The following is a 27936-nucleotide window of genomic DNA, read 5'->3' on the forward strand; positions in this document are numbered from 1 at the left end:
ATGCTCCAACTGGCCAGGGTGACCCATTTGCTTTTTTTTTTTTTTTTTAATGACTGCACTTTTTTCTTTAAAAAAATTTTTTTTCTTGATTTTTAGAGAGAGAGAAAGGGAGAGGGAGAGATAGGAACATCGATGAGAGAGAACATCGACTGGCTGCCTCCTGCATGACCCCCACTGGCGGTTTGGCCCACAACTTGGGCATGTGCCCTGACTGGGAATTGAACCAGCGACCTCTTGGTGCATTGGTCGATACTCAACCACTGAGTCACACTAGCCAGCCAACTCATTTGATTTTGAAACACAGAAAAAATGTGGCTGCAGGATAAATTTATCACCACCTTGATCTCATTTATATAATATTTTTGACAAGGTGTGCCTAAAGGGTGGCAAATTTTTGAAAAGAAATGCTGGTGTCAAGGAGATCAACATATGTAACCTAAGAATTTTTGCCCAAATACTGCCATCAAAGAGTCTGAATATATAAAAAATTACAAATCCTACTTTAAAAAACACCTCAAACTTATTTTCTGAATAATCCTTAAGATAGGTTTGACTTTCAGGTTAATATTGATTGACATTTGATGAGTATATCTGTCTAGATAGAGGCCACATACACATAATTTTCATTTCAATAAATATTTGTTGAGTGGTATGTGGTGATATTTAGATTGTGGATTATAATAGATCTAGATTAGAATCCTGGTTCTCCCACCAATTAGTTGTGTGACCTTTGGCAACTTCTTAAACCATTCTTTGTTCCTTTTTAAAAATAGGATTATAGCCTGGCAGGTGTGGCTCAGTGGTTGAGTGACAACTCATGTACCAAATGATCACTGGTTCAATTCCCAGTCAGGGCACATGCCCAGGTTGTGGGCCAAATCCCCAGTGGGGGGCATGCAGGAAGCGGCCAATCCATGTTCTCTCTCTCTCCCTTCCTCTCTCTCTAAATAACATCAATAAAGAAAAAACGAAAAGATTATAATATTTGCCCCACTGGACTGTTTGAAAGTTAAATGAGATAACTCTTTGCAGTAGATTTCAGTAAGTGTTAGTTATTATGATCATAAGTAGACTACATGTTGGGCACTATGCTAGATGTTGGGGATAAAAGATGTATGTATGATATGCCATCTACTATCAAGGTACCCGTGATCTAGATGGGAAATGTATTAATAAATCAAATAACCTTAATATTGTACTATTATATAAATATGCACAAAGGAACAGAAGTTTGAAACAGAATGGTACTTTCTAAAAAACTTTTGACAGCTTTTATTTATTGGTATTGCATCTCAAATAGCTTTTAGGCCATGGCCAGTGTAGCTCAGTTGGTTAGGTGTCGTCCCTCGCCCGGTTCAATTTTCAGTCTGGGCACATGTCAGGGTTGTGGTCTCCATCCCTGGTGGGGGGCGTGCAGGAGGCAGCTGATCAATGTTGCACTCACATCAATGTTACTCTCTCCCTATTCCTTCTTCCCTCTATTTTTTTTTATTTTTTATTTTGTACAGACAGAGTGGGAGTGAGAGAGACAGAGAGAGAGGGAAACATCGATGTGAAAGGGACACATCGAGTGGCTGCCACCCGCACGACCAACCAGGGCCGGGGACAAATTGCAACTGAGGTACATGCCCTTAGCGGGAACCGAACCCGGGTCTCTCCGGACCGCAGGCGGACACTCTAACCGCTGAGCCAAACCGGCCAGGGCTCCTTCTTCCCTCTAAAAATCAATAACACTATTCTATATTTAAAAAAAGCTTTTCTAACAATTCTGTCAAAAGTAGTGAAATGACTGTATTCTTATCATGTATCTTGTATATTTTGTGGGGCTCAGCAATACAACTGGAAGCACCTCCATGATACCACCAAGTCTCTGGGCTATGATAGGAGAACACATTGGATCTGGACTCAGAGGGTTGCTGACCACTGGTTAGCACAGGTTAACCCAGCTCCTTTGGGTCTGTGTTGCAGGGATCACGTACCGCAAGCCGTGTGCATCATTGGTGGCCTGCCTCATTGCCTTGGCTGGGTACAACATGCTCAGATAAGAAATTTGGATAGTTTGGTTCCTGTGTAGAGGAAGGATTGAAGGGAGTGAGTCATACATAAGCAAGATCAGTAAGGGGGGGGGGGGGAGTACAATAATCCAGGCAAGCTCTATGCAGCAGAGCAATGCAGGTTCTAAGGAACTCTGTTTAATGCAGGCATCGTTTTAGAGGAGAAAACAGGCTGAGAGAGCAAGGCCATTGTTGCACTATTTCAGGAGCACTATTAATACTGTATTCTATGAACACGACACTGCCTGGAACACAACAAATATGAAGGTGGCTTTAGGGTTGTGCATTGCAGCAATCCTGTTGGAAAGGTTACAGCATGGTGTATAATAGTACTGATCTCTATCTAAACACTGCATTTCCTACTGTACCATGCAATAGCTTATCATGACATTTTATTTATGGATATATAGCACACTTAGGGGACAAACACAAAATTAAAGAAACAAATCAAACACATCCCAGTATGGGTTTCCACAAGAACCTGGTAGGCTTATTAAAATTAATTTAATGTAATCCCATAAATCTAGTTATTTAACAAATCAAGGTGCTTGATGTATTCTTAAACCACAGCATAATAGGAAAAACAAGGGTAAAACAAATATAAGGTCCCAACTATTTACTTTGAGCTTCCTGAAAATAGATAAATGAGAAGCTTTACAAAAACTGTAAGCACTAAACACAAAGGATTTCTTTTTTTTCCCCTGCAGACAGACATTTCTTGATTTATCCTAAAAATTTCAGGTGAATTTCCCCAGAAAATCTTCTACAGTTATCTTGGCAATAAATACATAACCTTGGTAAAAAGTACATATTTAGTAACTACTTTATATTATTATTTTTTAAACTATGTAATTCTGCCCTGGCTGGTTTGGCTCAGTGGTTAGAATGTTGGCCCGTGGTCCAGAGAACTGGGTTCGGTTCCCGTTAAGGGCACGTACCTTGGTTGCAGTTTGTCCCTGCCCCAGTTGGGGTCGTGTGGGTGGCAACCAGTCGATGTGTCCCTCTCACACTGATGTTGCTCTCTCTCTTCCTCTCGCTCTATGCAAAAATGTCCTCAGATAAGAAAAAAAAAATTACAACTATGTAATTCTTATTTATGGCAAGTACACTATAATTTACAAAAGTTTCATCTATACTCTTACCTATGCCTAGGCAGGAACATTTCTTTGGATTGAATGAGGATCTCAATATACTTTGTCCAGGAAAGCAGAAGGTATGAAAATACTTTTAAGAACAGAACATTGGGCCATTGCAAACACAAGGCCAGCCGTTAGGAGTTGTTAACAGGATAAAAGGAAATATTGACCAGAATTCCTCTGGATGAGTAGTTAAAATGTGATCAAAAGGGAAAAAGAGAAAGAAGAATGTATCACAGAAAGACTTCATGGATATTGATAAAAACATATCTCTGAAGATAAAATCACCTCCTTGAGAATTTACAGAAATGAGATTCACAGGACTGCTGGAGTGAAAGAATGATTAAGATTTAGAAACATCTCATTTGACTAATGATGAATTTCAGAGTAATTAGGTGACCTGCCCAGAGTCACATAGTTATTGCCAGAGTCCAGACTCTTGCCTTCTAGATGATTATTCTCTTTTCCCTTTGCTATACTATTCATCTCTTACATGTCCCTAACTACTGGATGCCCACCTTAACCCTCTCTGCCCCACAATGTGTCCCTTGGGGACAGTCAGAGGAACAGAATTCTGGACTATGTAGACCATTTAGAGTAACAATAGATGAAACATTATTTCAAATAATGACTGGGCTAAATTTCATTTGGGGGTGGGGAGTAGAGAGGAAATACAAAAGAAGGAAATTCTGCAGACAATAAGAGAAGCACAAGAGGAAATAACCCTCTGTTATTTTATTACTGTTATTTTATTTTGTAGTTAAGTCCATATATTATATAAAACATAACAGGAAAACGAACAAATTTATAAAATAAATTGAGGTGTCTGGATGACAAAACACAAGAGCTTTGCCTTCATGTTTATAGATCTCTTGATATGTTGTTGGTCTTGTACTTTAGATATCAAATAAAGATATCTAGCTGGAAATGAAGTTAATATGCTGCGAGGTTAAGCCATACTTCGTTTGATGATGGACTAGGAAATGATAGATTTTCTAAATCGTATTAAATATTAGCTATAACAAATGCTGATATAGCAAAACACAAGCTTTTTATCATTAGACAGCAAGAGGGAAACTTGAATGAATGAATGCAACTTACCTCCAAGTCCTCTGAAAGGAGGTGAAAAATAAATACTGTGTTTTACCAGTGTTCTTCCCAAAGCATTATTCTAGTAAGCATGCAGGAGGATGCTGTAAGCAGCTATAATAGTAAGATCCAATCTAGAGGTAGGTTCAAGGCCAGAGTAGGAGAGTGGTTGAAGAAATCCTCCTCAGGCCAGTAACACTTCATAGAATGCCCTTTGTGCTGGGGAATGAGTCTATGGTCTATGGCCTATTCTTTTCTGATTCAAAAGGACATTCCCAATTTCAACCTTGCTAAAAAAAAGAGGCATTTTTGCACCTGCTATTAAGAACAACTAGGATACAGAATAAGGCTGGCATATTAGCAAGCACATGCTAGCTATTCAAGTTTGAAATCTACCAAACTGTAAAAGCAAGGGGGAAATAAAAAGTTGAAGATGGACCTGTTATTCCTCAAGATAAAGGAACAGAGTCTTTAAAAAGAGGGATTAGGCACTCACTTTACTCTATATGGAGAACATCCTTCTGAGGCTAGGTGGAAGATGAGGAAGAGCATTACCAATGGCTGACCAGGCCACTTGGAGACCAAAAGGAGAGAGAAAAAAAAAAAAGAAATTTAGGACGAAAGTTCTGGGTCTGACCAAGTAAGTGAATCTAAGGCAACTGCACCAAAGATATGCTACCCTTACACCAGCAGGAAGCTGGTGAAAATATCTCGACATTTTAAACCCACAGAAATGTATGAAAAATATATAACCAAGCAAATGAAAACCAAACCTCCAAGGATAAAAATCTCCTCAGATTTGAAATCCAATATACTCACTTTTCATTAATTCTGTGCATTATTAGAAAAAAAAATAAAAAGTAACAAATGTAAAGATTTGTTTTATTTCTACTGGGGAAAGGAGAAAGATAAATAGAACTGTTTTCCAATTTGCTCTCCACTGTATACACACATACCCACACGCATACATAAAACATACACACACCGAAAATACCCCAAACAAACAAAAAAAAGAATCAAAAATCAAAACACCCTCAAACTGCACCAATACTTCGTATTTTGACCAAAAGAATAGATCCTGGGAGGAAGTGCAAAATGCAAAATCAAATGACCAAAAAATGCTGAATAAACAGCATTATTAATATACAAAATATTTATATTACGGAACTAGTAACAGTTGATGTTCTCCGTGTCTGTAAAACTTTGGAACCACATAGCTGATTTGTTAAATCTAGTCCATGCCAGCTTCCAAAAACCAGAAAAGATTTTAGTTAGCTTCATTCTTTGATGCCTCATCAAAATTTTCTACAAGATCTGAAAAAAAAAAAAAAGTAAATGAGTTAAAGATACAAAAAAAAAAAAAAGAGGTAAATAAAATTCCTAACTCCTAACTCCAATAAAAAAAAATTGTTGCTACTGGAATTAGCATGAAAATATATAGGACAAGGGGCAGAAATGAATTGGTGGCATTTCACTAATGTTTGATTTATCTGCTTAAACAGTAACCCTAGGGAAATATTAGTCTTTTTTTGTCTGTACATACTAAGGTGAACAGTATTTTCATATGTCAATCATAATTTCCACAGAAATGCTATAACAATAACTATGCAAATGTATAATCACAGTGATTTCAAATTCATATGCAGGCAGCAAAGCTTTGTGTGATAACTTCTGATTTAAGTTCTAAATGGGAGGGTTTTTATTCTTTTTCATTAGATCATATCCACATCATTGTAAATCAATTTAAATTCATGAGCTCACTATGAACAAAAAACCGTAAGTCATTATGCAGTGAATTAAATGGGATCAATAGGATGTTAAAAATCTTACAACTGAAGAATTGTTTGTCAGCTTATTTTGTTCATTATATTCCACAAATAAGTGAGATCACGTGATACTTGTCTTTCCATGACTGGCTTATTTCACTTAGCACAATACTCTCCAGGTCCCTCCATGTCATCTCAAAAGGTAAGAAAGAGGTCTTTCTTTCTAATAGTTGCCTAGTATTCCATTGTGTAAATGTACCATAGCCTTTTTATCCATTTGTCTACTGATGGACACTTGGGCTGTTTCCCATCTTAGCTATTGTAAATAGGGATGCTATGAACACAGGAATGCATAAATTCTTTCTGATTGGTGTTTCAGACAAGTATCACATGAACTCACTTGTTTGAGGAATATAATGAACTAAATAAGCTGACAAACAAAATAGATCCAGAGACATGGAAGTAGGGAAGAGACTGACAAACCTCAGAGGGAAAAGGTTGCGGGGGGAGGGAAAAGATAAACCAAAGAACTGATATGCATATATGCATAACCAAGGGACACAGACAACAGTGTGGTGAAGGCAGGGTAGGGGGCGGGAGCAGGGAGGAGGGTGTCAATGGGGGAAAAAAGGAGGGACATCTGTAATACTTTCAACAATGAAGATACATTAAAAAAATAAACAAATAAATAAACTGTCGCTTACCGGGAACATCATCATCTTCCTCATCAATGTCTTCTGGTTTTGGTGCTTTGCTATCCAAAACTGCAAGAAGTTCATTTTAAAATTAATTATTGAGAACAAAGACACCTACAGACACTTTCTTCTTTTTTCCTATCTATATCTTATATAGTTCAGAAAAAGCTAAATACTGTCTAATCTAATGCCACATTTTTTATTTAATACTAAAATCAGTAAAACTTTAACTTCATTAGATATACACTAAATACAGCTGGCAATTTCAACGGGCATTGAAGTAAAACATATGCAAAATGGAGTAATCCAGATTAGTTTGAATAAAAAGATATAGTTAATTTATTCCCCAAATTCCATATTCTCAAAATAAAAATTTAATATTCAAGATTTTTAAAATCTCTTTTGGTATAAGAAAGTATCTATGTAGTATGAGCACTGAAATAAGAGACTCTTTGATTTTTAAGAGTGGTAAGACATTTGAAAACAGAACTATCTTGGAAAATCAGGACGTATGGTTGCTACATCTAAAGTACAATCAATAATATTAAACAAAAATATGGTTCTGTGAAAACACTATGTTGTTATGTTTTCCTTAAATTATTTTTTTTAAAGATTATTTTATATTTCATTTTTTATTTGTTAATCTTCACCAGAGGATCTTTTTTCCTCACTGATTTTTAGAGAGAGTGGAAGGGAGGGAGGGGGAGAGTGAGAAACATTGATGTGAGAGAGACACATCAATTGGTTGCCTCCCACACGACCCCAACCAGGGCTGGAGATCAAACCTGCAACAAAGGTATGTGACCTTGACTGGGAATCGAAGCTGAGACCCTTTGATCCAAGGGTGGATGCTTCAACTGCTGAGCCAAACTGTCCAGGACTTAAGATATATATATATATATATAATCCTCACCTGAGGACACTTTTGCATCTATTTTCAGATAGAGCAAGAGGGAGAGAGGGGGGAAGAGAGAGAGACACATCGATGTGAGAGACACATCGATTGGCTGCCACCACACAACCCCAACCAGGGCTGGGGACAAACTGCAACCAAAGTACGCGCCCTTAGCGGGAACCAAATCCGGGACTCTCTGGTCCACGGGCCAACGCTCTAACCGCTGACCCAACCCAGCCAGGGTAAGATATTTTTAAAAACTGATTTTGAGAGAGAGAAAAAAACATCGATCGGCTGCCTCCTGCATACCTCTTAAGAGGGGATTAAGCCTGCAACCCGGACATATGCCCTGACTGGGAATTGAACCAGCAACCTTTAAGTGGGTGGGATGATGCCCAACCAACTGAGCCATACTGGCCAGGGCTATGTTGTTGTTTTTTTAACTATAAAAATTTTATTCATATAACTTAAACTTAATTGCATTTTCCCCTCAGAATATTGTGTGATAGAGCAAACTTAGGGACGTGGGACTCAAATGACAGTTGTGAAAAATTCAGAAACTCTGTTGCCTTTAAAGTTATGTTAATTATCATAGTTTAATAAAGTGTTCAGTATTTAGAACTCATTTTCCCCTCTGTCTGGCCACCTACATACTCCATTCCTCAACATATAAGTAAATATATCTAAAATTGGTGCTGGTTTTGATAAGCCATGGTGATGACATCAGCTTGAGTTCTAGTTCTTGGAATGTAGAACTGTAACCATACAGTGACTTGTGAGCAGTTAGGTCCCAACGTAACTCTCCTTGTCACAACACATCATCACCGATTTGGAGCTAAGACTTGTACTCTAAATATACTACACCAGTTAAACACAGGTGTTCTGGAAAATCTACTTTGTCAAATGAAGGGGAGGGTGGTAGGGGAAAAGGAACCAAGGCTGTTCTTTTATTTTATTTTTTAAAAAACATTTTCTTTATTGATTTTAGAGAAGAGAGGAAGGGAGAAGTAAGGAGAGATAGAAACATCGATGAGAGAGAACATCAATGGGCTACCTCCTGCATGCCTCCCACTGGGGATCGGGCCCACAACCTAGGCATGTGCCTTGACCAAGAATCGAACTCGTGACCCCTTGATGCATGGGTTGATGCTCAACCACTGAGCATGGCTCTACTTTTTTTTAAAATCCTCATCCAAGGACCTTTTTTTTGCATTTATCTTCAGATAGAGCGGGAGGGAGAGGGGGAAGAGAGAGAGAAACATTGATGTGAGAGAGACACATTGAGTGGTTGCGACCCACATGACCCCAACCGCGCTGGGGACCAACTGCAACTGAGGTACATGCCCTTAGCAGGAACTGAACCCGGGACTCTCTGGTCTGCAGGCCAATGCTCTAACAGCTGAGCAAAACCAGCCAGGGCGTGGCTCTACTTTTAAATACAAAAGACTTAAAACTGTAAGTCATGTACAACAATGTCAATGTATTGAATACCACTGAACTGTACACTTAAAATGGTTAACATGGTAAATTTTATGTTATGTATATTTTACCACAATTTAAAAGAAAAAACTATCCGTGTGTGGGTGCTAAAAGCTATGTCCATGGGTTTCATAAGTGTTATACAACTGTCCAATAAATTTCCAGGCCAATATATAATGTTATAACTCTGCTAGGTCATTCTTTCTGCAGCATAACTCCTATTAAGCCAGTCTGCTTGGGGCCTAAATAAGGCTCCATTCATCATGAATTAGTAAACAGCATTTACTTATCCACAGAAATCTCCAGCTAAAAGTAATAGAGAGGAAAGTATGATGTAAGAGTGGGTGGTAGACGAGGATCTTGTGGAAATGTCACTTTTTCTAAGACTGTACACCCCTGTGAGGAGATGGGAAGTGCAGAAACCTCTACTTCCTATCCCAGAATTGGCCTTGACTCCAGTCCTGAATAGCTGCCACAAGGGTAAGGAAAGGCTGGTCAGCAGGAGTTAGAAGGCCTTGAGGGCCCACTGACTGTCAGTTCAAGCACTTCTTAGAGTGTCCAGCACCATTCCAAACAGCTGAGGCTGGCTTATGTTCTTGATGCCATTAATTAGAAGCGAGTATCAAACTAACTGTTTATAAAATGTGGCCTGCAGATCCTGGCACTTACCTTTTAGGTAATTACTTTCAACTCTATATTTCTATCAAAATGTATCCAAATATTCCCTATGCCATATTACATAATTATTACAGAAACAAACTAAAAAATTTATGAAGCATACAAGTAATATTATAAAAGCAATATACAGGCAAATCCTTAAAAGGGACACCTTTTAAAATCATTAGGTTCTTCAATTAAGGAGGGGAGGAAAAGAGGTACTAAATTGAAATACCTACCTTGCCGAGGGAACTGTTCAGCTAACTTCCTAAGACTTGTTAAGCTGTCAGCACCAAGCTGACTCAATATTCCAGGAAGCATTTCTGTGATTGGTTTAGCTTCTGCATGACCAGTAATTGCAAAGGTGTTAGCAGAAAGGGAAGCTTGGACTTTGGGATTGTTGAAATGAATAACTGTTCCATCATCTTTAATCATGTTTACCTGTATGACCATGAAAGAAAAATGTACTTCACAAAATAGGTACAACTAAAACAGTATCTTTTTAAAAAACAATTTAGCCAACTATTTTTTTTTTAAGTTGGTAGTTATGCATTCCCAAGGTAGTAAAATGGTGTAGATGGCACAAATTACTATGATGGTCAAAGAATCTAGATTTTAAATTCAAATATTTCTACTATGAGAAAGAACTTCATGCCCTCATTTAAAAAAATAATCAGCCAAGAACTAGCTTCTTAATGAAGTAGCCATTATTTCACTCAATTTACACTAGCAAACTAAATTGGTAGAGATACTATTTGGTAGCATCCTACTTAGGGAACAGGTTGTAATGGGGTAATAGTGTATGGTAAAAATAAGCACTGAAAATCCATAAAGAACACTCAGAAATTTAATCAATCAGGTGTTTTACTCCTTTGAAAACTTAGTAAATTTACAAAAATTTCAACTTGTTCTCATCATGTCATTCTCAGTAGAGGATTTTTATCAGTTCCTCCAATTCTTTTTTTTATCCTCACCCAAGGACACTTTTTTACATTTTTATATTCAGATAGACCGGGAGGGAGAGAGGGAGGATGAGAAAGAGAGAAATACTGATGTGAGACACATCGAGTGGCTCCCACCCATACAACCCCAACTGGGGCGGGGACAAATTGCAACCGAGGTACGTGCCCCTAGCAGGAACTGAACCTGAGACTCTCTGGTCCATGGGCTGACACTCCAACTGCTGAGCCAAACTGGCTAGGGCAGTTGCTCCAGTTCTTAAATGTTGCGTCTCATCAACCTTCAATAACTCTTGTAAATGTAAAAGAAGCTCTCCCACCCACTTGCCTGGCCACCTAAATATGCTTTATCAATTACTGGAAAACCTTTAAAACCATCCTCACATTCTTTCTATAGTTTTCACCAATATGAATTGTTTCAGATTTGATTTAATCCACAACCTGGGACTTATTGACAAGGAAGGTTGAGCATGTGCAATTTAAATTATTTTTTTGTTAATCCTCAACCAAGGATATTTTTCCATTAATGTTTAGATAGAATGGAAAGGAGTGGGGGAGAGAGAAAGAGAGAAACATCGATGTGAGAAAAACACATTGACTGGTTGCCTCCCACAGGACCCTGACCAGGGCCGGGGATTGAACTTGCAACCCAGGTATTTGCCCTTGACCGGGAATTGAACCCAAGACTCTTTGGTATGCAGGCTAATGCTCCAACCACTGAGTAAAACCAGCCAGGGCAAGCATGTGCTATTTAAAATGTTATTTTTCTCTCACTCATGCACTTTGTTTTAGTAGAATTGAATTTGCATATGTTAAATGTGTAAATTATGTGATTCCACTATGTAGCTGGCTCCACTGGTTAAGTTACCTTAGTGGTAACATGCTTATTATATAAAAAGGTTAGGAGAGTTAACTCTTGGCTTCTTTAGAAGCATTTCATGATCCATCCAAAAACTGCCCTTGTCACAATCAAGCAGAGATGCTGAGTGTTCTCCATGGTCAGTGGAAGTGAGATTTTCTTCCTCAGAGGTGATCACCACCACTGATAGCACCAAAATAGAAGGGGAAGAAAGGGGCGTCTAAATTTCAGGCAAGACCTGGAACACAGAGAAAATAAAGGCAAATTCCCTGGAAAACTGTAACTTAATCCCACAAATAACTTTCCAATTTTTTTTCTGATAAAAATCACTATTTCAATTCTGTACCCTTCCCTCTCTCAGTATTGTGCCTAAGGTTCTATTATATATATTACACACAGTAAGCATTCAGTCCAGCTGTTCTGAACAAATATCATCTTGAGTTAAAAATAGTTTATATTAACTTTAGAAAAATATATATATATTTCTAAAGATAAGTATAGTTTAGTTAGAAAAGTTTAATGTTAAAGTGGCTGAAAATCTGCAAGAGAAATGTCTTGAGAAGAAGTGGCACAGTGGATATGAAATAAGATGTTGCTCTGGACCTATTCTAGAATCACATAATTTTAGTATGGGGAAAGAATAAAGATATGGTAGGGCTTTATTTTCCAAATCAAGACCAAATCACATAATTTAATAAAGAACTTATTTCAATACTTCCAGGTATGAAGAGAGCCTCAAACATTAGAATTTGAGATTTTAAAAATTTACAGACATTAAAATTATGGAAGATTTGAAATCAATATTTTCCCCAAAAAAGTCAGGCCATATATTTGTTGAACTTCTAGTTCTAATCTGTTGTTAAAGAAATGAATACTAAAGACAAGAGTTGTTGGTGAAGCAATATACCCAAGGACAAATAGCTGGTTATGTGCAAACCCAGAACTTGAACTTGGGTTTCCTAACTTTCTGTTTAGTTTCCTTCTTATGATGTCATTCACATTCTTAAAATGTTTATTTGCCTATAAAAATTCAATTCTGTGGCCCCATGAAAGCTTGCTGGAGAATTATGTATCTCAGAATATAGGCTCAATGGAGAATGCAAAAGGAAAACAGCATACATATATGGATAATATATATATATCTTCCTGGCTACAAAATAAGAGGCTAACCTGGGGCCAAAAAGAATAAACAAATTCGTAAGTTTCCCTTCTGTTCAATCTTTTTTCCCCAGGGCTAAATGCTAAGTCCTATTTTACATCCTTATGTAGGTCTTTGTAGTCTGAAATATCTTGTCTGAGTTTAATGTGAAAAGTAAGATGAATTCCATTCTCAGACTGATATGGAAATAAATTTATTAATGGTTGTTTCAAATGGGGTTGTATAAAAAATGTAGCTTCCTGAATAAAAAGGTCCAGAAAGAGGTGGAGAGTTTAGTTAATTTTAGAAGAATAAAATACTCGAAGTTAAAAAGGCCAGACTGTTTTATTTCTAACATTCCTTCCTCTGTACGGAAAAATAACATGGTTATATAAGGCTCCTAGACACAAGCTATTAGAAACTATCAAAGGATGAACTGTTGGACTGATCAGTTAGATACCTCCCCTACCCTTTTAGAGGTAAAAGAAGGGCTAAGGAACTTGTTAAGTTCACAAAGCGAATTGTATGTATTTTATATGGAGAATTTACTTTTTCCAGTGATTTTACTGATGTTTGGTCTAAATAAGTCATACAATCTATATATAGTATAAGAACAAAGAACAGAAAAGTCAACAAAGACTATTAAACTAGCTATTATACCCTTTTCAACCAAATAGCTCCTTTATGTCAAAATGTTTTTTTTCTACTTAACAGGTAGTTGAAAGTAAAGGATGCTACTTGAGCAATGAAGGAGGCATTTTTGAGACCCAAGTCCAAAACACCAAATGCCCTTGCTCTTATTTTTTTGCTCTAACAATACTGACGTGTCTTGTAGTTACCAGAAAGTATTTAAAAAAAATTTTTTTTTCTTTATTGATTTTGAGAGAGAGAGGAAGGGAGAGGGGGAGAGAGAGAGATAGAAACAGTGATGAGAGATAACATCGATTGGCCACCTCCTGCATGCCCCCAACTGGGGATAGGGCCCACAACCTGGGCACGTGCCCTAACCAGGAATCGAATCAGCGACCTCTTGATGCATGGGTTGATGCTCAACCAGAGCCACACCGGCCGGGCTACCAGAAAGTATTTTGTTCTTTCATGCCAAATGTATTTACATATGCAGTTTTCACTTTTTTAAAAACCCTTTTCCTGCTTTTCCACCTTGTAAATTCCCATTTATCCAAGTTTTGGGTGAGACGCTACTAAACTTAAGGTGGTTTATGCACCTTCTATACTTCATGGGTATAAAAATTAAATAGAATTGTTGTGGTATAATTGTGTTTGCAAGTTTTTAATCTTATTAGAGATGAAATCTTTGAGATCAGAGACCATGCCTTACTAGATATAGTACACCCCCAAGTATCCAGCACATAATAGTCACTCAAATTTGCTGAATGAATGGACACTGCCTATATAATTTATTCTAAATCATGATGCTGTCACACCTCAACTCCCAAATACTAAATAAGGGGTCACCTCAAGGTTTAGAAATAGCACCAGTAATACCCCCAATGAAGATGCCCAGGACCTTCTTTGGCCTGACTTTTCCTATTGTTCTGACCTTTCAGAATCAGCCCAACTGCCCTACAGGATTTAGGGCCATTTTAAGTCATTCCTGGCAACTGCTGTGTGGCACTATTATGCTGCTATCAAAACTTTAAAAGTCCCTGCCTTCCCTGGCCTCTGAGTAGGGCACATATATTAATCACAGTAGCCTTCTATCTGGTAAATCTGATTCCTGTTTTATTCCTACACAGCAGTAGTTTTTATGGCTATAGGAGGCTCACAAAGTTATATTTGACTCCATAACACTTTCTGCTCTGTGTGTTTTTTTGTATTCAAGCCCCACTAGGTCAGATAGCTGCAGTTCTGAAAACTGACAGTTGTCTTTTTAATTTTTTTTTTATCCTCACCTGAGGACATTTTTCCATTTTTTACTAGATAGAGCAGGAAGGAGAGAGAGGAAGAGAGAGAAACATCGATGTGAAAGGGACACATCGAGTGGCCGCCACCCACACGACCCAACCAGGGCCGGGGACAAACTGCAGCCAAGGTACGTGCCCTTAGCGGGAACCGAACCCGGGTCTCTGTGGACCACAGGCTGACGCTCTAACCGCTGAGCCAAACCGGCCAGGGCGACAGTTTTCTTAAAATCAAGTCTTCTTGTCACTCTTTCTTATAGTGGCACTTAAATGTTTATCACAAAATTCATTTTATATTGACTTCCTCCTATATTTTAATGGGGTGAAGTAATGGACATTTTAGGAATAAGGCACATAAGTATCTGGGGTTTTGTGAGTCTAAGTGATATCATATTTTGAGGATTATGGGCTTTGAGCACACTCCCGTAAGTCATTATCTTCCTAATACAATCCTTCTAAGCTCAGCACCTGTTTATTTCTAAAGGCTAGTATGAAGTATAACCTATTCTTATTCTATCTATCTATCTATCTATCTATCTATCTATCTATCTATCTATCTATCTATCTTTATTGTTGAAAGTATTACAGATGTCTCCCATATAATCTATTCTTGTTGATACAAGCTAAAGCAAATAGCTATCATTATACTATGTAATATGCTAAGACCATTTTCTCTTATGCTCTGGTGGCAAGAGTCAGATGAGATGAATTCTCTACAGCAATGCTGTAGATAATGTAAAATGGCATACCCCTTCTGAAAAGCTATTTGGCAACATCAATGAAGATATCTAATAATGTTCACGCTCTTTCAGCCAGTAGCTGCATTTCCAAGAATCTATTTGAAGGAAATCAGAGATGGAGGTAGCTAGCTATTTATATACCTAAAAGTCCAACATCTGATTCTTTTATTATCAAAGCATTACAATGTATAACAAAGAAATGTTAAATTATGATATATTCACATTAGAATATATGCAGACATCTAGGTTGATGATTTAGAAAATTTTATTGATATAAAATAATTTTTATAATATGCTATTTGGGAAAAAATAAAAGGATTCCAAATTGTACATCTAGCTAGTCTCAGATATATGTATGTATATGCGAAAAAATATATAGAGCCTTGGCTGGTTTGGGTCAGTGGTTAGAGCGTCAGCCTGAGGTCCAGAGAGACCTGGGTTCAGTTGCCGCTAAGGGAAAGTACCTCGGCTGCAGTTTGTCCCCGGCCCTGGTTGGGTTGTGAAGGAGGCAGCCACTCGATGTGTCCCTTTCACGTCGATGTTTCTCTCTCTCTCTCCCTCTCTCTCCCCCTCGCTCTGTCTGAACAAAAAATGGAAAAGTGTCCTTGGGTGAGGATAACAAAAAATATATACACATATATACATACAGCCCTGGCCGGTTTGGCTCAGCAGTTAGAGCGTTGGCCAGCGGACCAATGAGTCATGGGTTTGATTCTGGTCAAGGGCATGTATAGTGGTTGTGGTTTGACCCCAGCCTTGGTCAGGGTTGTGCAGGAGTCAACCAGTCAATGTGTTCCTCTTGCGTCGATGTTTCTTTCTCTCTCCCTCCCTCCTACTCTGTCGGAAGATAAATGGAAAAATATCCTCGAGTAAGGATTAAAATATATATATATATTTTATATATATATATATTATACACACACACAAAATTGGAAAGAAATACAAGACTAATAATAGTCGTTATTTCTGGGTAATGGGATTATGTTTGAATGTTAGTAACTTTACCATGCTTTCTACATACCCCTAATTTTTCTATAATGACAGTATACTTTGATATTGAAGGGGGAAAGCAATTTTAAAAACAAAAGATGTTCATCAATAGATGAATAGATAAAATGTGATATTATCCACACAATGAAGTATTATTCATCTATAAAGGGAGTGAAGTTCTATACATGGTACCACATGAACCTTGAAAACATTATGCTAAGTGAAGTAAGCAGACACGAAAGGACGGATATTGCATGATTCCACATATATGAAATATCTACAATAGTTAAATCACAGAGACAGAAAGTAGGTCAGAGGTTATCAGGGGCTGAGGGAGAGGGACATGGGGAATTATTGCTTAATGGGTATAGAGTTTCTGTTTGGAATAATGAAAAACAATGTGGTGCTTACATAACATTGTGATTGTAATTAATGCCAATGAATTGTACACTTAAAATGGTTTAAATGGCAAAATTATATATGTATTATATACAGGGTAGGGCAAAAGTAGTTTTACAGTTGTTTGCATGGAAAACAATATAATAATTAATAAACAATACAAGAATAAACTGTTTTGCATACTCACAACTGTAAACCTACTTTTGCTCAACTGTGTGTGTGTGTGTGTGTGTGTGTGTGTGTGTGTGTGTATCTCACAATAAAAATGTAGTAAAAACTAAAATGAAAAGATATGCCCTGGCCGGTTTGACTCAGCGGTTAGAGCGTCAGCCTGCGGTCCTGAGAGACCCGGGTTCGGTTCCCGCTAAGGGCATGTACCTCGGTTGCAGTTTGTCCCCGGCCCTGGTAGGTCGTGCGGGTGGCAGCCACTCGGTGTATTCCTTTCACATCGATGTTTCTCTCTCTATATCTGTTCCTCTCTCTCCCTCCCACTCTACCTGAACGAAAAATGGAAAAATGTCCTCGGGTGAGGATAAAAAAAAACATAAAAAAAAAAAAAAGATAAAGTAAGGCTGCTATGGAATGATAAGGTAAATGGGCCATAGTACTTCCCTTTCACTCTCCTATACTTAGAGCTGTCCACCTACTGGCACCCACTGGCTCTAGTTGGAGGAAGAAGGAACTGTGGTAAGGGTCAACAATAACTTTAAAAACAGGGAACTTGGTTAATAAGTAACCATTATAATCCACAATATGAGGATGTAATAATAAATGTACTGTAGCAAAGCAATGTAAGCTATGGACAGCAAAAATACAGAGAAAGTGTGATTAATTATTCCTAGAAAGATAGGGGTTTCATAGAGGTAAAAGTATACCCTAGTTTAGAAGCTGAATGTAATAGTAAAACTCGATGAAGCAACTAGAGATTCAGATTTTTGGTGACATTTTTCATCAAATAATTCTGCTAAATCAATTGTTTCTGAGAAATGGAATCACTCCTATTGTTGATAGAGTCATGTTATCATGGGAATAAAAGTGTCAGCACAGTCACCATATCCAACTAGATTACCAAATAAGAAGCACATCCAAGTATTTTCAAATGTCACAGAACATAAAACATTTCTAGAAATTTAGTTCTGGGTTACTCTTGGAATCCACCTAAGAATTCCTTTATAAAATCTGCTTATTTACTTTGTTTTATATGAAAACAGTCTCTGACACTTCCCTGCCCTTTACTTTTTGATAGCTTTGGACTTCTCTGTCTTTGGTAACATGTAAAGAAATCTATATATGATTATAATTATTACACCAAGTCAACAAACGAATGCATACATAAAAGACCAGAGAAACTTATCTCAGTCCAAACAGTCTGTCAGTTTTTGAAGTTTCTGAAGAGGACTTAAATTTTAAGCTTTGGGTGGCAGAAAAATCACTGATACTGACAGCCTAGAAAGTAAGATTAGAACTTTACTTGGTAAAAGTACAACTAGTTTGTGAGGGTTAGAAGACAGCATTCATACATGTGCGTATACATGGTGCATGTAAAAGTGTGTACATGCCTATTATGTACCATTAATTTTTTGTGTGATGTTCTGGAGCTATGACTCTTCAAGAAGTCAGAATTGTATTGGCAGTACAAACAAAAAGGAATTCACAATTCAGTTTAATAAATACTATGATAATAGTAAAAACAGGACATTATGGAGGCACAAAGGAAAGGCATCTAACCCTTCATTGCACAAATGTATAAGTGTGATACCAACAACGTTTCTGGGAGGAAATAACACCTGCATTAAGACCTGAAAAAGGAAAAATGGTAATGTCCTCAGAAACAGTGTTGGTATTTATTTGATCTATGATGGTAAATAATGAATTCTGCATGGGAGGTGCTCAATAATACAGGCTATAGGGCAGGTACTTTCCCTTTCTTTGGTAAGGTGGTACCACACATAGTAATGATATAATTAAATCTAAGTTATGGCAATGAAAATTTAAACTTTGGTTACTATCAGAAATGGAATCATTAGGTAGAAGTGGATCTAGATGGTAACATCACAAGTAATTGACATTATGATAATTTTTCTTGAGTGTCTTTTGAAATAACATTAATCTTTGGCTGCATATTTGAGAGAGGTAGTATCAAAATATAATAAAATTATTTAAAAATATTTAACCAATAATTTTTGAAAGAAGACTAGTAAGAAATCTAATCTATGGAAAGCTATTGCTAGAGCTTCTTGGCTGAGGTAATAATAGAGAGACTTACTGAGCAGAACGGTGCTCTTATGGGAAAAAAGTCCACTGTATTTTAAGAAATCTTGGGATTTCTTTATTTCTATATTATTAGAGAAAAAAAAAATCTGCCTGGTTGGTGTAGCTCAGTGGTTGAGCATAAACCCATGCACCAAGAGGATGCCAGTTCGATTTCCAGTCAGGGCACCTGCCCAGGTTGTGGGCTTAATCCCCAGTGAGGGGTGTGTAGGAGGCAACTGATTGATGTTTCTCTCTCTCCCCGGCTCTCCCTTCCTCTTTCTCTAAAAATCAGTAAAAAGATATTTTTTAAAAATCTTATTTTACATTAATATTCAAGAGCAGTTCCATAATTTTGTCATATATGCAAATACTTTCAGTCTGAAAAGTATAAATTCCTTAACTATTTACTAAAATCATTTTGGACAATCATCCAATTTTATACAATAAGCAAATTCAACAGCTACAGTCCTTCAAAGACATCTGAGTGACAATATCAGATTCTCCTAAGGTGATACTCTACATTTGAAAAGTGTGGATAATTATTTGTGAATGTGCTATTTGTCCACATAATTTTACAATTTACAAAGTGATCATACCTCTTCAATACCAGCTATATTATTCACAGCCAGTTTTTTTAGAGAACTCTGAAGTTTTTTGTCATCAGCTGTAGCTGTTCTATGTACCACCTTCTTCTTTCTACGAGCTGTACCCTGAAAAATAACCAAACAGAAGGGTTAGCATGCCTTGTATCTGGCAACTGCAATCATGTCTTCCTATTCACAGGACTCTAAAACCCACATAAAAAATTGCTGACTTAATAGTAATGATTAATAATGCTCAGAGTTGTGTTTGTCAACCTAATCCAGATTTTTGAAGGTCAGTTCTAGCCAGATCTTATTCTTTCCAACATCCAGCCTTTATCATTTTAACACATTATGTTTCAAAAGTTTTCTAATAAAAAATAGCTTATAACTTCAGGACAATTTAGTGTGCTTTATAACAACTTTCAAACATCATAAGGAATACTTCTTTATAGTACCTACCATACCCTGACAATAAAGTCTAAAGATATTCTGAAACTTTGAAGATTATGACATAATTAAGAATCAAATGCCTACTATGTGAGTGTTCTAGAGTCCTAGAATCCAGTAATAAAAAACATTACGCTCTTACTTCAAGGAGCATATACTACTACAGTAGGAGGGTAAAGTCAGTAAGTATATAAACAAATTAGATAATTTAAAATGGGATAAGGGTATTAAGAAAACACAGTGTTAAGAGTACTAGGTGGGAACTAAGCACTATTTTATTAGAACGTTAAGGGAAGGTCTCTCTGAAGAGGTGACAGACATATGAGCTGAGACCCATGGAAGATCTAGGGAAGAATGAAACAAGAGTAAACCTGTTAAGTCTACAGAGAGAGAAAGCAGGCCAGTATGGCTAGAGCAGAATGAACAATAGGAAAGGAGGAGGAAAATGAAATTAGACAGATAGGCAAGGGTCATGTAGCCTAGAATGCCATAGGCAGTTCAATTTTATTCCAATTGCAATAAAAAGCCATTGGAAGGTTTTAAGCATGGAAATGACTTGATCTGATTTACAATGTTATTTATTTTTTTAAATCCTCACCCGAGGATACTTTTTTCCCATTTTTATCTTCAGATAGAGTGGGAGGGAGGGAAAGAGAGAAACATGAATGGGAGAGAGAGTAACATGGACATGAGAGAGACACATCGATTGGCTGCCTCCTGCACGACCCTGACCAGGGCCGGGGACCAAACACAACCCAGGCACGTGCCCTTGACCAGAATCGAACCCGAGACTCTGGTCTGCAGGCCAACACTCCACCATTGAGCCAAACTGGCTAGGGAAGATTTACATTTTTAAAAGATGCTGTGGAAAATGAACTATAATGAGATCATTCAGGAAGTGACTATAGGAGTCCTGAGGAAAGATGAGGATTGTGGCAGTGGCAATGGGGAGAGCTCAGACTGCCAGAAGAACGAACAAGGCTTGCTGATGGATTGGATATCAGATATGAGAAAAAAAGGAATCTAGAATGATGTTTAGAAGTCTGGCCTAAGCAAAAAGGTTGAAAAGCATACTATTTACTAAGATTAAAAAAGCTCATTTCTAAATGGATACTTTGAAATTCTAAATATATTTTTCTTCTTTAAAATAATTTTTCTTTATTGATTTTAGAGAGAGATAGAGACATTGATGAGATAGAGACATTGATGAGAAAGAACATCCATTGGCCGCCTCCTTCAGATTACTATTATTTTTTAAATTTTATTTTCTCTGTTTTTAGAGAGAGAAGAAAGGAGAAGGAGAAGTAGAAACATCAATGAGAGAGTATCGATTGGCTGCCTTCTGCATGCCCCTCACTGGGGACTAGGCCCACAACCAGGGCATGTGCCCTGACTGGGAATCAAACCAGCAACCTCTTGATGCATGGGTCAAAGCTCAACCACTGAGCCACACTGGCCAGGTTGTTATTTCCTTCTTAAAGTCCTTCAATAGTTGCCCCTTGACTCTAGGATAAAATCCTCAGCTCCCAGTATGGCATATAAAACTATAATCCAGCCCCAAATTATATATCCTAAACTCTAGCTATACCAAACTAAAGCACACCATCCCATTAAAGCACCATGTTATCTCAGCATCCTTTGTGCCTGTATGAAAACGACAGTCTCTTTTCAACCTATCCACTTACCCTATCACCTGTCTACCTAGTGATATTTTATTGATTCTTCAAATCTCAGCTCAGTGATGACTTCCTTGTCTCTCCTAAGCAAGAGTGCTTTGTACTTCTTTTTTTATCCTCACCTGAGGACATTTTTTCATTTTTGTTCAGATAGAGTGGGAGGGAGAGAGAGAGAGAGAGAAACATCGATGTGAAAGGGACACATCAAGTGGTCACCACCCGCATAACCCAACCAGGGCTGGGGACAAACTGCAACCGAGGTACATGCCCTTAGCGGGAACTGAACCCGGGTCTCTCTGGACTGCAGGCTGACGCTCTAACCGCTGAGCCAAACCAGCCAGGGCTGTACTTCAACATTTTTACTCTGTAGTGTAACTGTGAGCATGTCTCTCTTCCAAGTTGAACTGTGTCAAGAGAAGAAAACCTTAACCTGTTTATCTTCTATGTGCTATGCACATAGTAGGTGTTCAATAGACTAGTGAAATGAATGAATGTGTCAACCACCTAGCTTAAAATATATATAATAGTGATGCACTGTTATCAAGCTCTTCTAGGTATATTCTATGGTTCCTAGATATCCCTAGTTTTTGCTTTGGTACATTACACTTGATGCTACAATGTGACTGCTTTGGTTACATGAACGTTAACATGACTCCAAAAGTCATATAACTGTATCACTATGAAAGGAGAAAGTATTAGTGACTTTTTCCCTTTATCCTCTCCTGTCCTCATCCCCAGGATCTGTGGTTATCATCAAAGTAAATGACAGTTGGGCTGCTATATAGTGTCCTATCTACCACATGTGAACTACTCTTGCTTTTCCTTTTGCAAAGATTGTACTGGACAGAGATAAGGGTAGAATATTCTCCTTGAGCCTGGACCAGAACTGAAGGGAATCAAAGACTTTTGGAGCGCAGAACCAGCTCTTCCTTAAGCTTCAAAGTATATGGAATAAGAATGCTCATGTTGCCCTGGCCGGTTTGGCTCAGCGGTTGGAGCGTCGGCCTGCGGTCTGGAGAGACCCGGGTTCGGTTCCTGCTAAGGGCGCATACGTCGGTTGCAGTTTGTCCCCAGACCTGGTCGGTCGTGCGGGTGGCAGCCACTTGATGTGTCCCTTTCACATCGATGTTTCTCTCTCTCTCTCTCTCTCTGTTCCTCTCTCTCCCTCCCACTCTACCTAAAACAAAAAATGGAAAAATGTCCTCGGGTGAGGATAACAAAAAAAAGAATGCTCATGTTCACATAGGCAGGAATTTGGGAGGAAAACCTAGCAATGAACAAAATGTACAGTCAGCTTGAGTATCTCCAGTTAAACTACTTGTAAACCAAACTGTAGCAGTATTCAACCAAGATGAGGTAACCTTAACATTTGGGATGCCCTGCAGGTGAGTCTAACATAATAATAGCTATCAGCCCTGGAGAGTGTGACTTGGTTGGGAATCATCCTATGCACCAAAAGGTTGCCAGTTAGAATCCCGATCAGGGCACATGCCCAGGTGGCGGGCTCGATCCCTAGTAGAGGGTGTGTAGGAGGCAGCCAACTGATATTTCTCTCTCTCCCCCCTCCCCCCTCTAAATATCAGTAATAAATCTTTAAAATAATGATAATAATAATAGCTATAATTTATTAAGTATTTACTATGTGCCAGACACCATATTAAGTGTTTTTTTTTTCCCTTTCTTTATTGATTTGATTTTAGAGAGGGGGGAAGGGAGAGAGAGATGGAAACATCGATGAGACAGAACATTGATGGGCCGCCTATTGCATGTCCCCCACTGGGGATTTGGCCAACAACCTGGGCATATGCCCTGAGTGGGAATCAAACCAGTGACCTCTTGGTGCATGGGTCAACGCTTAACCACTGAGCCATACCGGCCATGCCCATGTTAGGTGTTTTATAGATATTACTCTGATTTTTAGGAGCATCTTATATAGGATTATTTCTCTTCTGCAGATGTAAAAGTGGCTGAGTAGCTTGTTCATGTCACATAACTACCACATGTTAAAAGGATTCAAACAAAAGTGGCTATTTCCATCTCACCATCACAGAGAGAAGTGTTCTAATTATTTTAGATTTAGACATTATTTTCAAATTGGAATGTGGTTTGATCTTGATTTTTTAAAAAGATTTTAGATTTTCAATGACCACAGATCCAAAATAATAATAATATTATCTGGTAATAATACATTCTCCTATCAGTTTTTCTTATGCCACACTCACCTTGCCCCCTATCCGGACCTGAGCCTGAAGTTTGGCTAACTTTTCTTGATTCATGCTGTTGGTAAATCTAGGGGGGGAAAAATAGATTTGTTAAAGTCACTGTTTTACCAAAATAAAATAACTGTTTATGTAACAGTACCTTCTAGTTCATTGACTTTGCAGTATTCATTACCACCACCATCATATTAATAGTCTATATCCTTAATAAATATTAATAACTTTTTCTAGCTTCATAAACCAGATATTAAAAGAACCAAAATTAAATAATACCATGAGGGAGTCGAATAGACAAACAGAAAACAGAATGGGATGCAAAGTTACTTATTTGAAGATCCCTCCTTAAAATCACGATTCAGTATTCTGGCATTCAGTAAAACCTAACCAATTATGAAATCTCTGTAGGCAAGCCAATTTTTCCCTCAAATATTTTTACAGCTGAGAGCTGTTACCAAATGTTATTGGCACAACCTTTAAGTAGAATTTTTTTCTCCCAAATCACATTCTGTATTTCTTGTGAATTATAAATAGAAGACCAAAAAAAAGCTGGACAAAAAAATCAACAATAGGCTGTCTAGCTGTCAAAATATGAGACTGTTGTGTCCTCTGTTCAAGGTCAGATGGTAGGTTAATAGGAAAAGAGAACCTGATTTTTAGACATTCAGTGCTTCTGCAGCATTTTCCAGGGTTCATTCAATACCTTGCAATGATGGTTTGTCACACTTATCAAGATATGCCTGCACACAAGGTATAATGCCTCATTGCACAATTTGACAAAAAACATATTTCTGTTACATTAATACTTAATTTTGGGGGTGGGGAGAGGTGAAGAGACTCATATATAAGCTCTTTAGGCCTAACTTAATTTTGAAAATTCTAAGAACACTATAAAATAAAGAATCCCAGTCTGGTCAGTAATATTTGTATTAAGGAAAAAAGTTCTTAAGTTTATAATGGGCCATAACATTCCACACCATATAAACAAGTAAAAACCAATGTGAAAGTCTTACTGTACTTGTTCTGTGGATCAACAGATTACTACTGAGATGTGTGAGATGCAATAAAGTACAAGGCTGTTATTAAACCTTTTTTCAGCCAATTCTCTAACCTCTTTATTTTTATTTTTAACCTCTTTATAATAATCATTCAGATGAAAAAGATTGTTTTCTTCATTTGAGAAATGAAAGAGAATCAAAGGTTATATAAGTACTAAACATTCCATATTCTGAAACTGTACTTAGGCACTAACCTGTATATATTTCTGCATTAAGGCCAAGTAAAGTCCAGTTCTCAAATAACATTTATTTTACATTAATCCCGTATTTATTTAGTCTTCATTTTCCCAGTTGTGCAGCCTAATCAAGTAACATTTAGCATTAATGATCTTAAATCTTTGCTCAGCACTGTATCACAATGCTCAAGCAACTAAAAGCAATCTCATAGGAGGAAGTGTGATTAGAATACAAAACCAGAAGTCTTTGGTGTGTGCCAATCTCAACATTCTATAGACTTAAATTTACTATTGAAGTAAATCCCAATCTCTGCTCAGTATCCAGAGAAGAGGACCAATATTCATTTTTCTCAAAGGATTTGGCCATGAAGATGTAGTCAACTAAGAGAGCCTAAGGACTTTTTGTGTGTGTGTGTGACAAAAATGGGGCTAAGTGAAAATATTAGAACGAGACATAGGGTAAACCTCATGGGGGACTCTCCTGCATTTTCAAGTGTCAGTCCCTAAGAGGTGGAAGAGAAGAGACAGAAGCCAAGATAGAGTTCTGATGTATTTGAAACAAAAGCAACAAAATTAACTATATCAGTGCATAGATGAAAGAACAGATTCCATTTCAGGTAATCACGACAACAGAGAACTTGTTCTCAAGGAGTATCTCAGAAAAAAAAAAAAGTATTTTAGGGAGGTTAAAAGCTCAAGAGAGTAGGGGAGGAAGATGGGTGGTCCTCTATTAGCAGGTTGGGGAATATGGGATTCAAGTAGGAAAGAGGATGAGTCTCTATGAGAGATGTCAAGCTTAGAAAGAATCTGGACTAAACCTTAAAGATCACCTGGTTTACTTCCCTATTCCTCAATCAACCTGTAATTTATTGTCTTGTATGTAAGGCCATCTCAAATACTTGCAAGCAGCAGGTTAAAAATTATGAACAGTTCACCTCCCTCCCAATTTAATAGATTTGCAAATGAAGGCCTAAAAGGGAGAAGACACTTTCCAGGCTCAAAAGGGAAAAGTGACTTTTCTAAGGCCATATGATTACTGAGTTCTTCCTTGGGGATCCTAGGAGATCCCTTTCCTCAGAACTCAAGAAAGGGTGTTGATAATGAGGTTATACTCAAATATTTGAGTGCCTGAGTTCCAAGCATTATAGTAGGCACTTTCACATACATTGTTTACACATGGATAAAATAATTTCAACCTTTACTCCCAACTTTTTTTATTTTTATCATGTGAGCTTATTCTAAGAGAGGCACAGGATTTGGAATCAGATAAATCAAGGTTCTACCACTTAGGGCTTCATATTTTACTTATCTGAACCAGTGTTCCTTCTGTACTAGAAAAGGTAACACCTCACACTTCATACGTTTGTTGTTGTTTTTAATGGTTAAAAGTTATAAATAGTACAAGGTATGGCTCACAGTAGATACACAAAAACTGGTAACTATTGTTACCAATCTCGAGGGAACAGCTATAGTATAGTGAAAAAATCTAGGAAAGAAAATTGAAACCACCATTCACTAGCGATGTAACACTGTGTCTGTTGGTCAATTATCAATTTCCTGACAGCCTACTACGCATCAAGCCTTGTGATGGGACTATGAGGATGGGCAAGGCATCTCAGAGTGGGAGGCCGACTGGTAAATACTGCCATTAGGAGGTGAAGAGTGTTGTACCGTAATTCGGTTCCAGGCACTAGGGGACTGCTAACATCAGTTTCCCTATCTGTAGGAGAGGATCAAATGAGATGACAACAGACTGGCTGTACATAGCTCAAAGCTCACAGCACTGCTGCGAATAATGAAAAGTAACAGGACAGAGGCGGGGGATCACCCGCCTCCTGGGGCTGGATGTGGGTGGCAACTGCGTGGGCCCGCTCGCCCCCACAGAGGGCGGTGGTGCTGGGGACCTTCCCTCAGGTGCCGACCCCCAGCTGCGCCGCCGGTAACCGACAGGCCAGGCTAGCCGCCTCCGCCCCCACTTCGCGCGCCACGGCGGAAGTGGCAGCCCGAGCGGTTGGCGGGTGTCGGAAGAAGAGGGCGCGGGGGAGACCGTGCGCAGCGGCCTATGGCCGTGGAGTGGCGGGACCGCCGGGGGTCTCACCTGAAGCAGGGAGAGTCCTCCAACACCAGCACGCGGCAAGAGCAAGATGGCTACCTCAGTCGAGACAGAGAAAGACGACGGAGGCGGTGGCGGCGGGAGCGGGCCCACGTGACACAGCCGGCCCTCACCAGAGCAACCTATCCGGGAAGAGCATATACGAACTACCGGGTCCAGCCTGCTCTGCGCCTGCCAATGGGAAAGTGTCAGGTGCAGGTAGCCGCGCTGCATTCTGGAGCTTGCAGTCTTCCGAGCGTTCCATTGTTGGTGCCTGCAATATGCAGGGAACCTAATAAATCGGCAGTGTGTATTTTTGTCTGGGTGTGTACTTTGTTAGATGTCTTTTACTAGGCATTAAGTACGCACTGTCGTACTCAGCTAGTTTCCACTTAGGAAGAGAGACGGGAAATTTTGACTTGTTATAGAACAGGAAAAATTTTGGAGAAATACTCAACCCACAAAATTGAAAAACAAATAGATTTAACCAGAAGAAGCTTTACAGTTTTAATGCCTGCAGTGATGTCTGTACTGGTTCCCTGGAAGGCTAGTCAGTTTTGCAATAATAGATTCCAAGTTCGGGTTTTCTCGAAGCTGCCCTCAGTTACATAATCTCTGAGTGGAAGAATTGCGGTTGCAAGGAAATCAAGGTCCAG

The 27936-nt window shown here is 38.3% G+C and overlaps 1 protein-coding gene across 4 annotated transcripts; it reads right to left on the reverse strand.

Moving 5' to 3' along the window:
- Nucleotides 1-1930: 1930 nt before the first annotated feature.
- On the reverse strand, nt 1931-27380 carry BTF3L4 (basic transcription factor 3 like 4). Of its 4 annotated transcripts, XR_004959011.1 has the most exons (8): nt 27287-27380; nt 23961-24027; nt 19628-19741; nt 10011-10212; nt 6750-6809; nt 5448-5593; nt 4776-4852; nt 1931-2066 (listed from the first exon to the last, which is right to left on the reverse strand). XR_004959011.1 is itself a non-coding variant. In XM_036257279.1 (6 exons), exons 2-6 carry the CDS (start codon nt 24012-24014, stop codon nt 5547-5549), a joined length of 477 nt encoding a protein of 158 aa, XP_036113172.1. In that variant the 5' UTR covers nt 24015-24027; nt 27287-27380; the 3' UTR covers nt 5145-5546. The 4 variants fall into 4 exon arrangements, 1 of the variants encoding a protein (XP_036113172.1); XR_004959010.1 differs by lacking the exon at nt 1931-2066 and having other exon boundaries at nt 4309-4852; XR_004959012.1 differs by lacking the exons at nt 1931-2066; nt 27287-27380 and adding an exon at nt 25207-25312 and having other exon boundaries at nt 4309-4852.
- Between the last annotated feature and the right edge of the window lie 556 nt (nt 27381-27936).

Source organism: Molossus molossus, unplaced genomic scaffold, assembly GCF_014108415.1.
Source record: "Molossus molossus isolate mMolMol1 unplaced genomic scaffold, mMolMol1.p scaffold_m16_p_12, whole genome shotgun sequence".
Classification (NCBI taxonomy): Eukaryota; Metazoa; Chordata; class Mammalia; order Chiroptera; family Molossidae; genus Molossus; species Molossus molossus.